The sequence below is a fragment of the Suricata suricatta genome, chromosome 2 (assembly GCF_006229205.1).
Source record: "Suricata suricatta isolate VVHF042 chromosome 2, meerkat_22Aug2017_6uvM2_HiC, whole genome shotgun sequence".
Lineage (NCBI taxonomy): Eukaryota > Metazoa > Chordata > Mammalia > Carnivora > Herpestidae > Suricata > Suricata suricatta.
The window spans coordinates 60,964,310-60,978,067 of record NC_043701.1 but is presented as its reverse complement, the minus strand read 5'-3'; the positions used below and the strand labels follow the sequence as shown (position 1 = coordinate 60,978,067).

General features: G+C 38.8%; 1 protein-coding gene across 1 annotated transcript in view; it reads right to left on the bottom strand.

Annotated features, from left to right (window-relative positions):
- The window catches only part of COG5 (component of oligomeric golgi complex 5), a 302,966-nt gene that overhangs the window by 35,921 nt on the left and 253,287 nt on the right, over positions 1-13,758 (bottom strand). Inside the window, exons 15-16 of the mRNA XM_029927167.1 lie at positions 2,188-2,298; positions 625-687 (exon numbers count right to left, since the gene is read on the bottom strand). Of these exons, the coding sequence (XP_029783027.1) occupies positions 625-687; positions 2,188-2,298 (174 nt within the window). The remainder of the gene's footprint in view (positions 1-624; positions 688-2,187; positions 2,299-13,758) is intronic.

Here is a 13,758-nt window from a genome sequence, read left to right as displayed (position 1 = left end):
CATATGGCTCTGAATCTCATACCATCATTAGTTTTTATTAAACTTCCTGGGAATATTTATGTTAGTATGTCAGAAATGGGAATTTACCCTGATTTTACATCATTCAGATACACGTTAAAGTTTCCCAAACCTGGCATTATTGACATTTTGGGCCCAGGAATTCCTTGTCAGGGGCTGTCTTATGCACTGCAAGATGCTGAACAGCAACCCTGGCACTAGAAGCCAAGAGCAACCCAGGCCCAGTCATGACAATCAAAAATGACTCTAAATTGGTTAAATGTTCCCTAGAGGACAAAATCAACCTAGTAGAGAATCATTGCTTTACTGGGTTAATACTAGGCTGTACTGCCCTGTGATATAGGGAGTACGTGAGGATTCTTACTTCTCTTGCTTATGATAAAATTATCGTAAGTAGAACACAATCTGTAGATACCAACAGGGTCTGTTTTTAAGATCTAGAAAATATAAACACACATGTATGCCTTCTCTTTAGGATAATTATCAGCAGCTACTTTTGGTAGAGATTTCTGAATTATTTTAAAAATGTGACAATCTCCCACTCATCTAAACAAGTAATCCTAAAACCCACTTTGATCTGAAGAGTCAAAGATTAAATTCTCTTACCTTTAGGGCTGAGGTTATAGTTTGCTCGGCTGCTGGTGGGAATGAGCTCTGACTGGAAACCACCTAGGACAAGGTTTCGATCCAGTTATTGTGTGCTTAAGTTATTTATTTTTCTAATTATTAATTTTGATCATTCACATAATAAAGCTGTTTCTACAGACACATAAAATAGTACAACTTCAGATTATATCTCATACATATTTTAGTTAGTATTTATTTGTTGAGGTAGGCTGAAAAATACTTCCTTGTATAAAGCAAACATACGTACACTTCAAATAATCAAAATATTAAGAATGTTAAGAGCTAGCTTTCATTTATTCACTTTATATATAATGTTGGCTTTAATTATAATGTTGTAACTTGAAAAGGTCAGTCTAAAGGCATATTTACATACTTCTTTAAAAAAGTCACTTTTCTCCAGGCTGACTATCGTTTTCAACAAGTCTTTAAAATACAAATGTCAAACATTTCTTTTTAGAAATCAATACAAATATTATGAACATTCTGAAAGTATCAAGAAAGGCATTTACATCAGCCTAAAAAATACAAACATTCATTGACTGCAATGCCTTAGAGTAATAATATAGGAAAAGAAAAATACCTCACTTATACTTTTTATTTACTTCTGTTTATTACTTACTCTTCTGAGGTTTACTTGTTAATAAATCTTTAAAATATATTCTGCTTAATGTGTGACATACGTATTTTTGGAAACTCCTAATTGATAAAAGGATTTGTTAAAATTCTAAGTAACTGAACACTTATAGTTATTCTAAAATATAATTTAGCACATTAACACTCAAATGAAAGGTCATGTTTTCAAGAATGTCATCTAATCTTTAGCCCTCTTCAGGTCCTCTCAATATTTATCTCTCTACTTGCTAAATATTTTGGAAAAGGTTTATAGAGAATAAACACAAGCTATTCAAAAGTCAAAGACTGGGTTGAAAGTGTAGCTTTCCTGGTAATTATAAATACAGTTCATCTTAGAAATAATATATGATCGCAAACATGTTAAAGTTCATTGTTAAAAATTACATTAGTAAAACAATAGGAAAAAAATGTATATTTTCTTCTTTCAAGTAGTCATCAGTGATTACATCATAAACATGCACTGTGTTTAAAGATCACTGTGTGTAGCCCCATTTTTGTGCAAAGATAGAACCTTTCTGACATGTTGGAGGGATTAAGAGTTCTCATTCTGTCATCAGTTTTGCTATAATTTACTACCTCCACATGATATCAAATGATGCTTTTAAATAGGTATGAAGTATGTATGATTTACCCTTAAATCATTTGCTCAAAAAACTTAATTATACCAACCAAGTCTGATGATCTACAGTTCATATGTTTTAAATCAAATATATAAACAAAAAGTCACACAATAAATGCCAGGGTCAAAACTGTTTAAAACAAGTTCATTCCACAGCTTATTTCACAGTCACCATGTTTTCATTGTATTCTTTTGCAAAAAATTAAATAATTCCTTGTCTACATTTGAGGCAAACAGAAAGAAGTTGAAATTAAGTCAAAAGAACTTTATTATAATAAAACAAAGGTTACCTTTGTTACTGATTGGTGTAACTTATACAGTGAATTCACTACTGCCACATTTCTTCTCTGCCCTTCTGTAAGAGGCCCAATCACCTGACTTGCATCTCCTTGTGTGGACAGCTGTTAAGAATTCAACACAAAAAGAAATTACCAAAATGGCAATTCATATGTAACTGGGGAGATCATGTCCTCCTGACCAAAAAAAAAATGTTAACTGGTAACTTCAGGTGGAGCACTGGACTTTAGGTACAACCAGGAAACTCTACAGAGAGGAAGCCCAATCACTGTGCCCAAGGACATCCTGCATCCTCCAGTACTTCAGAGCTGATGGACCCTTGAGGCACATGTGACCCAAAAGCCCAATGTGTGCTGTTATTTTCATACATCAGCACAGCACTCCTAGGGAATACCTTCTGGCAACTGCCAGTAGTCTTTCTACTAAAAATCTCAGAAATAAGTATCAAAAGAAAAGAAAAAAAGTAAATGGAAGGAGGGAAGGAGAAGGAATAAAAATAAACCTGCATCCTGTGTTCATCTGGTAGCCATCATTAATATGCCCTGAAATGAGTGGTGAAGAGAAGGTTTTACTTTCATCTAATAAATAGTTTTTAAAAAAGGAAGATAGTTAAGATTATACTGTATATAGATGATCAGTACAAGTGGTATTAAGAACTTAAAAACATTTTTTTAATGTTTATATATTTATTTTTGAGAGAGAGAGAGAGAGAGAGAGGGAGGGAGGGAGGGAGGGGAAGGTGGAGGGAGGGAGAGAGGAAGAGGGGGAGAGAGAGAGAATATGAATGAACATGAGTGGGGGAGGGGCAGAGAGAGAGGGAGACACAGAATCTGAAGCAGGCTCCAGGCTCTGAGTTGTCAGGGCAAAGCCCGATGTGGGGCTCAAATTCACAAGCCATGAGATCATGACCTGAGCCAAAGTGGGACACTCAACAGACTGAGCCACCCAGGCATCCCTTTACTCCTCACCTTTAATTTAATTCTGAACATATGAGTTTTAGGACAGAGGACATGTAATGCTTTATAGAGTTAATCTAGAATTCTTGTAGCTTGATCTAAGAAAAGAATTTACAAATAAATTATTCTCATATTTATCAGATTTTAATCCAGTCCTCTGTAATGATGGTTTCTTAAAGGTGAATTAAATTTGAGTAAGACAAATAAAAATCATATAAGTAAACTAAATAAATGTGGATGCATATCTCAACATATGAAAAACTGGCCTTTTAGGAGAGCCGAAACTAAGAGTGAGCCAAATAAAATCTGAGAGAAAGAAACACTATTTTGCTTTCTACTTTCCTATAATGATCACACACACACATTTGAAAATTTTAAACTCAATGCCTATTTTATCAATTCCTACTTGTGGTAATAAAATGTAATTTAAAAACATTAAAATTTGCAATTAAAATAAAGAAAATATTCCTTTGTTAATGTTATAACCCATGATGATGGCTACTAAGTCAACATGGTGCTTTTTGACATCAAGTTAAAGAACTCTAATTTATTTTGCCATTCCTCATGGACATCATCACCAACCTGCAGTAAAGTTGAACTCTAAAACTGGAGAATAAAGTGGCAGTGGTTACTGGCATCAGTGGTAATGGCAGACTCAGAGTGTCAGATGCTAAATATATGTCCATTTGCAAAGGGTCTTTAAAAGGTATGTGTTCCAGTTATACAATTTTTTTTTTAAAGATTTTATCTTTAAGCAATTCTAAACCCAACACAGGGCTTGAACTCACAACTCATAGATCAAGAGTCACATGCTCTTCCAACTGAGCCAGGCAGGCACCCCTAGCGATACAATTTAAAAAATCTTGGGAGTGCCTGGGTGGCTCAGTCAGTTGGGCATCGGACTTTGGCCCAGGTCATGATCTCACAGTTCATGAGTTAGAGCCCAATATTGGGCTCTGAGATGACAACTTGGACCCTCGGAGCCTGCTTTGGGTTCTGTGTGGGTGTCTCTCTCTCTCAAAACTAAATAAACATTAAAAAAAATAAAAATCTTTTTTACCTTAAAATTTATTTTATTTATTGTTGGGGGGCAGAGAGAGAGAAAGAGAGAGAACAAGACAGAATGTGAGTGGGGAGGGGCAGAAAGAGAGGGAGACACAGAACCAAAGCAGGCTCCAGGCTCTGAGCCGTCAGTACAGAGCCTGATGCAGGGCTCGACCCCATAAACTGCTAGACAATGACCTGAGCCAAAGTCGGATGCTTAACCAACTAAACCACCCAGGTGCCCTTCTTTTTTACTTTTCTTGAGAGTCTCTCCAAATAATTTAAAGAAATTTTTTTAATGTTTTATTTATTTTTGATACAGAGAGAGACAGAGCATGAGAGGGGGAGAGGCAGAGAGAGAAGGAGACACAGAACCGGAAGCAGGCTCCAGGCTCTGAGCTAGCTGTCATCACAGAGCCTGACGCGGGGCTCGAACCCACGAATGTGAGATCTGACCTGAGCCGAAGTCGGAGGCTTAACCGACTGAGCCACCCAGGCGCCCCTCTCCAAATAATTTTAAAGCCCTACCAAAAAAATGGAAAAGTTTTCTTGTTATCTTCTTTCTACTTATTTTATACATTCCATATTTAATGAAGAGATAAACTTGCTGATAGGATGAAGACCACTTTATTATTGAGACCTGACCATATTTGGGGGGTTTAAAAGTATAGAAAGACCCCTGTAATACCCATAACAATGTTGTAATAAAAAAGATAATAATAAATGTTGACTGGAATGTGGAAAAATCAGAACCCTCATACACAGCTGGTGAGAATGTAAAATGGAGTGGCCACTTTGAGAACAGACTGGCGGCTCCTCAAAGATAAACACAGAGTGACCATATACCCAGCAACTCCACTCTAGTTATACACACAAGAGAACCAAAAACACATGTTCACACAAAAACATGTATACAAATGTTCATAGCAACACAGTTCCATAGTTTAATAGACCAAAAATGAAAACAACTGAAACGTCAACTAATAAATGGATAAATAAGACGTGGCATATTCATACAATGGAACATTACCCAGCAAAAAAAGGGAATGAAGTGCTGATATCTGCTGTAGTGTGGATGAACCTTGCAAACATTTGAAGTAAAAGAAGCCAGTCACAAAAGGCCACATCTGGAATGATTACATTCATATGAAACACCCAGAGATAAAAAGATTAGTGGTGCTGACAGCTCAGAGCCTGGAGCCTGCTTCAGATTCTGGATATCTCTCTCTCTCTCTCTCTCCCCCTCTGACCCTCCCCTGCTCACACTGTCTCTCAAAAAAAAAAAAAATTGGACACAAAAGTAGATTAGTAATTAGGGGATGGGGAAAGAAGGGTAAACAGGAATGACTACGGATGGGTAGGAGGTTTCTTGTTGGGGGGAGGAAATGTTCTAAACTTGATTGTGAATATACTAAAAACCACTGAATTGTACACTTTAAATGGGTGAATTATATTTTAATAAGAGTATTTTTTTTAAGCGTAGAAAGAAAAATCCCCAGACTTTAAGGGTTATCTGCTAGATGCCATGAGCCTTGTAAAAACAAAAGCTAAGATAAGACAGTTAATTTAGAGACCTACAAAGTTCTGCAAAAAAAAACATACTTGGAAGAGCAAAATACTTATGATATAAAAGAACTGAAGATGAAATATCACTATGCCAAAAACAAGAAACAAAATTCAAATATCAAAGTGAAAATATAGTAATAGAAGATTGGAAATTTAAGCTGATCTACTGCTTATCTTGGTCTCACAACACAAAATATAGTCAGCCCAACACCTGAGCTCAGTACCTCACTGCGCCCTTCTTGAAAACGACTCCTGCCATAATGGTTTTGGGGAAATAATTTCAAATTTACTAAATGTTACAAATATAAGGAGCCCACTTAGACACTTTACCCAGATTTATTTATTAACGTTTCATCGCATTTTTTCTCTCTTACACACAAAGGATAGTTTTTTCCTGAATCATACATGCATTATGGCCCTTTGCCCCTAGTTATTTCAGTGTGTATTTCCTAAGAAGATAGCCACTCCACTACAAAACCTGACTGCTGGGAACAACACTGGCCTTGCTGGATGACAGTCACAGCAAGGAAATGGCTGACATTTGCACAGTTCCTGCCATGAGGCGAAACTGGTATCTCCTCCTCCTCCTCCTCCTCCTGCTCATGTTGAAAATAAACCTGTGGTCATTAGTTAGGCCTTACACCATTCCAAATCAGACCGATATTCCCCACATAGTTACCCCATAAGAAAAAACATTTTCCTGTCCCTGCATAAGAGCTTTTAGACCAAAGCACTACAGATGTTTGACAAAAAGCTCTTCTAATGAGCCCTGCAGACCCAAAACATACATTTGAAGGGGAGAAAAACAAGCATTCCATTTAAGTCTGGCCCCGAGAAAAGGAGCCTAAATTGGAGGTAAGAAATAGAAGACAAGGTCAGAACATGGTCCCTTCCCAAGGTCCACATTCTACAAATATCCTCCCTTATACTGACTTCAGTTATGAGGATGGATAAGAAAATGGGAACCCAGGGGCAAGGCCAACACACAGGGCCCCCATTGTGCTTACATCAAAGAAAGGGCTTTCTCTAGCAACTTGTTAACAAGCATTCTTTCTCTTGTAGTTAATAAGCCAATCAAAATATCTACTAGCCTATCTATATACAACTTAACCTATGTTTTAATCTTAGCATTACTAAGTTAAAAAATATGTATGTTATCCTGTTTTTTTACTAAAAAAATCCTGTTACATTCTTGGTTATAAAATTTACTTGACCTCACTGTAAGTACATTACATGATTTGGCTGTAACTTGTTAATTAAAAACAAAGTCATAATTATTGGCAAAAAACCAACCCATACAAAACAAGATAGGTTTGTTACTTTCTTAATCTGGGGGACTGACACCAAGAATGAATGGGAAGGGTCTACAAAAATACCTCTGTAAAACTTCTTTCTGTATACTTATGATGATTAAAGCATATTATCACAAAGAATTAGTCACTGTAACAAATTTCTATTTTCTGATGTCATGTTATTGCTTGACCAATAAAAAGAGACACCAAAGCAGACAGAGCAGAGATACCTGCCTGGTGATCAAGAAAGAAACCTGTGGCTTTCTCATCTCTCTCTCTCATGCTGACACCGTCCATCCTTCAGGGACCCCTGGACCTGCTGGAGCTGGACTCCAGCACCTGAGTTATCAACTTCATAAATTTATGTCAATCCAATACTTTTATGTGGAATGTGTCATGTCTCCAAGGAGATGTGATTCATTTTGGGGAAGGTGGTGTTAGAGACCAAGATCTGGGTACTAGGGGTACTCACTACTACTTGTTCCCATTGTAACTCTTGATTAACCCAATATTTATAGAGATGATCCTTCTAATACACTGGACTCTTAGTTCCTTCTCCTCCTCTCAGGTTAAAAGATCTATACAGAGAATATTCATATACAGATAACCTAGATTTCAACAATTGACATTCTTCAATTTGCTTTATATCATGTATCTATCCTTCAACACATTTGATATTTTTCATTCATTTCAAGTAATTTTCAGACATTGACACTCATGCATATAATTAGCTAGGATTTAATATTTACTTACAGCTTTTTTTCCCTTTGAGGAAAAATTTATATATAATGAGATGCAGACATTAACTGTACAATTCAATGAGATGTGGTAAATGGTTTTTACTTGTGTAATACTATCACTCTAGAAGTTTCCTTCATTCCACTTCCTAGTCAACTCCCACCCTACCCTGGAGAGGCATCTACTATTGTGATTCAATTAGCCTTGGCTTTAAGCAGGACTGCATTCAGAGACCATACGAAAGGATATTTTTAATGAGCTCCAAAGGCCATGTTTCACAGATTCTTCAGTCTTTTACCAGCTCCTGCTGCCCCTGTGCTGTTCTTGGGAAAAAGAATGCCCTTTTGCTTACACGTACTGTTTTCAAAGACACTAAAAGTAATACACAATTAAATTTTCCTAACATTCTATTATGAACACTTGAAAGACTTGTACAGTGAATACCCACATACTGCCTAGATTCTATAATTAACATCTTACAATACTTGCTTATGCTAGCCAAACCTCTATCCATTTTGTATTTTTAAAGTATATTGATTTGAAAGAGAGACAGACAGACAGACACAGTGAAAGTGGGGGAGGAGCAGAGAGAGACTCCTAAGCAGGCTCTGAATTGTCAGCACAGAGCCTGATCCCATGAACCATGAGATCATGACCTTGACGTTGGACATTTAACTGACTGAGCCACCTGGGCCCCCCCACCTCCCATTTTGTGTTTTTGATGTATTGCAAAATAACTTGTAGACATTACTATACTCATTACCCAACTTCACCCACTGTTTAGTTTTGCCTATTCTGTATCTTTTTTTTTTACATTTTTAAATGTTTTATTTATTTTGATAGAGAGACCAAGCATGAAAGGGGAAGGGGCAGAGAAAGAGGGAGACACAGAATCAGAAGCAGGCTCCAGGCTCTGAGCTTATCAGCACAGAGCCTGATGCGGGGCTCAAACCCACGAACATGAGATCATGACCTGAGCCGAAGTTGGATGCCTAACTGACTGAGACAAGCGCCCCACCTATTCTGTATCTTTATATAAAGTTTTTTGTGTGCATATATGTATGAAAAGCTCCTTTCACTCAGCATAGTGTTTCTGGTTTTCACTTGTGTTCATTCCTTTTTATTGCTATGTAGTATTCCACTGCATGAATTGAACAGAGTTTGTTTTATCCATTCTCCTATTGCTCCCAGAATGTCTGGAATAATATAATTCTCAACTCATAAATCTAAACAGACTTGCTTCTACCACCTTCTAGCTGTGTAACTTGTGCCTTTAGCTTCTCGATACCTAACACAGAATTGATATTACAGCTAATAGCATTTTTATCTCCAATTTTATGTCATGTTCCAATTTTCTTCTCACATATCTTTGCTTGTTCCTTTCTCCTGCCATCAAGCCTCCAAGCTCTAGCTTATCTCTGCCCTGGCTAGGAATGAAAGGCATAGATTAGGATTGAGGAATCCAAAAGAAAAGCCAATGAAACTGCTTCGAGTTACAAAGTGAATATTGGCTCCTTTTGGTTTGGGGAAAAAATGCACTTTACATAGAGAAGGCATTCTCTATTTCAGAATTTTCTCCCCATCTTGAGTCATTTTGACTTTCACTGTTTCAAATTATTTCCTTCGCTTGAACTCACCCTTAAACTAACTTTTCACTAATTCAAGTACATGTTCAGCAAGGCATTTGAATGCAAAGGTGTTCATTAGGTATCTGGTGAATGACTGAAGGGCCAGAGTAATGACTTCTTGTTGCCATTTCAAGATCTACCTTACTTGAGATGAATACAATTATACGGAGGTGCAGAAACACAGTTTTGGCTATAAAGCATAAGAACGAGGGGACCAGAAATGTGAGAACTGTAAGAGATCCACATTATTAACTATGAGAAACGAACACACTGGTGAATTATGTTACACTATCTAATAGTCAGGAAAGATGTTAGAAATCAAGAGCTACATTTGAGTTTTAAAAATTATGGGGTGCCTGTGAGGCTCAGTCAGTTGAGTATCTGACTTTGGCTCAGGTCATGATCTTGCGATTCGTGGGTTCGAGCCCCTGTCTGTGCTGACAGTTCAGAGCCTCGTGCCTGCTTCAGATTCTGGGTCTCCCTATCTCTCTGCCCCTCCTCCATTCATGCTCTGTCTCTCAAAAATAAATAAAAAATAAAATGAAACTGTTAAAAATCTCTCTCTCACACACACACACACACACACACACACACACACACACACCCATACACGGAATCCAAAAGGCTAAACAACAAATCCTTAATAACCAAATGGTTCCTGTACACAGATGAGAGGATATATTATTCCTTTTTAATTATCTGAAGAAAATATTTTTCAGAAATTAAAATTCTGTACATCTGCTCACTAGGAACACTGTGAATTCAGCACATGAGAAGTAATGATAAGCTATACAGTTAACATAAAAAATGTTTTTATGTAATTGTCAGCTTACAGAAAAAAATGACCAAGAACTCCCTAACATCACAGTGGAGGGAGGTGAACTGGATGACAGTTTACTTTGGGGGAATTATAAAGTTAGTGACTCGAGGAGCCAAGATGGCGGAGAGGAAGGGAGCTCTGTAAACTTCATCTGCCCCATCGATCGAACTGAGACGGACATTACTCTCATCTGCAAGAGCAGAGGGAGAAAATACAGACTCCAGAAGGAAGAGAACCTGAAGGATACCTGAGTGAGTGAGTGTGAACTGGGGAGATTGGAAAACGGGCCAGCCCGAGAAGGCAGGGGAGGTGGGAGCCCCAGCCAAACGTGGGGCAAGCACGTGGAGCCTGAGAGACACAGGGAAGAGACAGAGAGACTGAACACGCTCATAGTACTATCTCTGGGGAAGAGGTAAAGCATGCTTAACCACGCTTGGAGAGAGAAGCTCATTCCATAGATAACTGCTGGGTAGCCTAAATCCTGAACCCAGGTGGCACAAGGGAAAGAACAGCTTCCAGCCCTGTGCCAACTTGGCGAGGAGTTGGCAGCCGTGGTGTTGTCAGAGGTGCTCACTTCGACCTCAGTTTTGGGAGTGGGAGCACGCACCTCATTTCCACGGCACATCTCGCCCCCAGCATTGGCCGCGCGAACCCTGAATCCCGGGTGCCAATAGGGAAAAAATAGCCCCCACCTCTGCGCAATCCTGGCAGAGAGTTGGTGGCCGTGGAGACCTGGGTGCGCGCTCAGGCTGCCGGAGCTCCCAGCTCATTTCCAGCAGCTCCTAGCACCTCCAACAACAGCTGCGCACTCATTCCTCCCCCACCTCAAACGTGATCCCAGCTGGGGGTTGGGTCTGTGACTGTGCACACTTCACCTCCTGCTGCGCATCTCGCCTCAGGCAGGGGCAGCCAAAATCCCAGCCTGAGCCAAGACAAACCGATTCCTCCCCCTAAGAAGCCAGCCACCAAAGCAAACACATCTCATCTGTGGTAGCACAAAAGTGCATGGACTGGAACTTTGAACCGAGGCGGGCCTGGAAAATACAACTCAGTTCAACCACTGCACAAGGAGATCAGACTCATTAGAGTGGCCTATAGTGCATAGTTCTAGCAGAGCTTGGCTTGCCGCCATTCTACTCTCTGCAGACACCAAGGCGGAGCTCATCATCAGGGAAACATAAATCAAAACCACACTGAGATACCACCTCACGCCAGTCAGAGTGGCTAAAATGAACAAATCAAGAGACTACAGATGCTGTTGAGGGTGTGGAGAGATGGGCACCCTCCTACACTGTTGGTGGGAATGTAAACTGGTGCAGCCGCTCTGGAAAACAGTGTGGAGGTTCCTCAAAAAACTATCCATAGAACTCCCTTATGACCCAGCAATAGCACTGCTAGGGATTTACCCAAGAGATACAGAAGTGCTGATGCGTAGGAGCACATGTACCCCAATGTTCATAGCAGCAATGTCAACAATAGCCAAAACATGGAAAGAGCCTAAATGTCCACCACCTGATGAGTGGATAAAGAAGATGTGGTATATATACACAACTTAATATATATACATGGCAATGAGAAAGAATGAAATCTGGCCATTTGTAGGAAAGTGGATGGACTTTGAGGGTGTCATGCTAAGTGAAATAAGTCAGGTGGAGAAGGACAGAAACCATATGTTTGCACTCATAAATCTGACAGGAAAACAGGAGAAACCTAATGGAGGACCTGGGGGAAGGGAAGAGGGAAAGAGAGTTGGGGAGAGAGAGGGACGCAAAACTTGAGAGACTACTGAATGCTGAAAATGAACTGAGAGTTGAAGGGGAAGGGGGAGGGGGGAAAAGAGGTGGTGGTGATGGTGGAGGGCCCTTATGGGGAAGAATGGTATAAGGTTAAAATTCTGCTTTTCTCTTTCAAAAGCCAAGTTTTTCCGGGCCTGTGGTCTACTCTTGTTAAGACTATGTAAATAAAGGGTTTCTCCTTTGTTAAGAAGACAAAGGTTTAGGTCTAATCTTTATCAGGTCTTTGAATTCTTAGTTCAAACTTCTCTGAGGTTAAAGTTATGTTTTGCTAAAGGATCCCAAAGTCAAATAAGATCTTTTATTGCCACTTTGGTTAAATAACAATTTGTGATTCTATTTAGGATGTGCTTTGTAATTTCCTAAGGTGTTAACAAATTTCCCAGTATTCAAATGGTAGAGAAGTCTTTTGACCAATTAGGCCCTTTCATTTAGGATGCCAAGTTACTTAAAAAGCACTGTTATATAAGGTATATTGTATGGGTAAATGCTGCAGCTGCTCAAATGTATGTACAGTCCCTAACGTTTTAATGTTTTGGTATAAGATCATTACTTAACACCTTTAGTAATCAAAATGTAAAGTGTCACTAAATTTCTTTGTCACACTGCATCATAAGGAACTCTTGTCAGATCTTTAGCAATGTCCATTTCTGAAATTTTGTCATAGAACGTGTTTCTTTTTCAAGGAAAGTTGTAAAGAGGAGTTTTGGGAGAAATGCAGTATTTGACATCTTTTATGTTAGTACTAAAATGGGTAGAAACTTCTAGAGTTAGAAGGTGCATTCAAGCTGAACAAGAATTAGGAACATATAAAAAATTATAGTTTTGTGACTCTTGTTGTTGGAAACCTTGCTGGTCCTTTAATGTTTGCTTATCCAGATTAAGACACTTTCTCTTATGATATACAGAAATGTCATAAATTATTTGTTTGTAATCTAGAGCATTTATCTTCTCTCTACTTAAACCATCTGAAATTCAAAACTCAGTGACTATTCTTTCATTCATGGCCATTACAATTGTTTGCATAAGTTCAATAAGAATCTGTTCATTTTATAGTAGGACACCATTGGAAATACTGGTTGTTTTACTAAAGCTTTGACTAGAATGTCCTATTTGAGAGTCATGAATAGGCTCTGAGATGACCTGACAGCTTTAAGGAACTAAGGTTGACTTTATGGAACATGGAGCCATAAAGCCTTGTGGAAATGTTGGCTGGAAACCTTGCTCACAAAGTTCCCAGCAGCCTTCCCAGGTGAGTAAAGAAGGTCACTTCCTGGCGGGGGCAGGAACTTCAGTTGGGAGCCTCGGGAAGAGGAGTTTGCCCAATTTAACAAGTATTGCAGGCCTGTCTGATGGAAAGTGCTGGTTTGGCTTGGCTTCTGGCCCAGAGTGGCTACTAAAAGTTCAACCTGGAGATTCCTTATAAAAGGACCCAGCAAAGCAAGCCTTATAAAGTCCTCATGAACAATCTTTATTCTTGCTGAGCTTATGTAAATAATTAGGCTAGGGTTGTTAAGACTGGACTCGGTTCACCAATGCGGTAGTCTTGATTTGGCCATCTCTGATAATGGAGGTGTTTTTAGAGAGAAAAACTATGTTTCAGCAATGCACTACTGTAAATGTTATTCTAGTTCTGAGTGTCTTTGAATATTTGTTGTTAGATCTCAGGCTTGTTAGTCTGTGAGGATGATATTTAAAGATGGGGGTCAGCCCCTATTAAAGTTTTC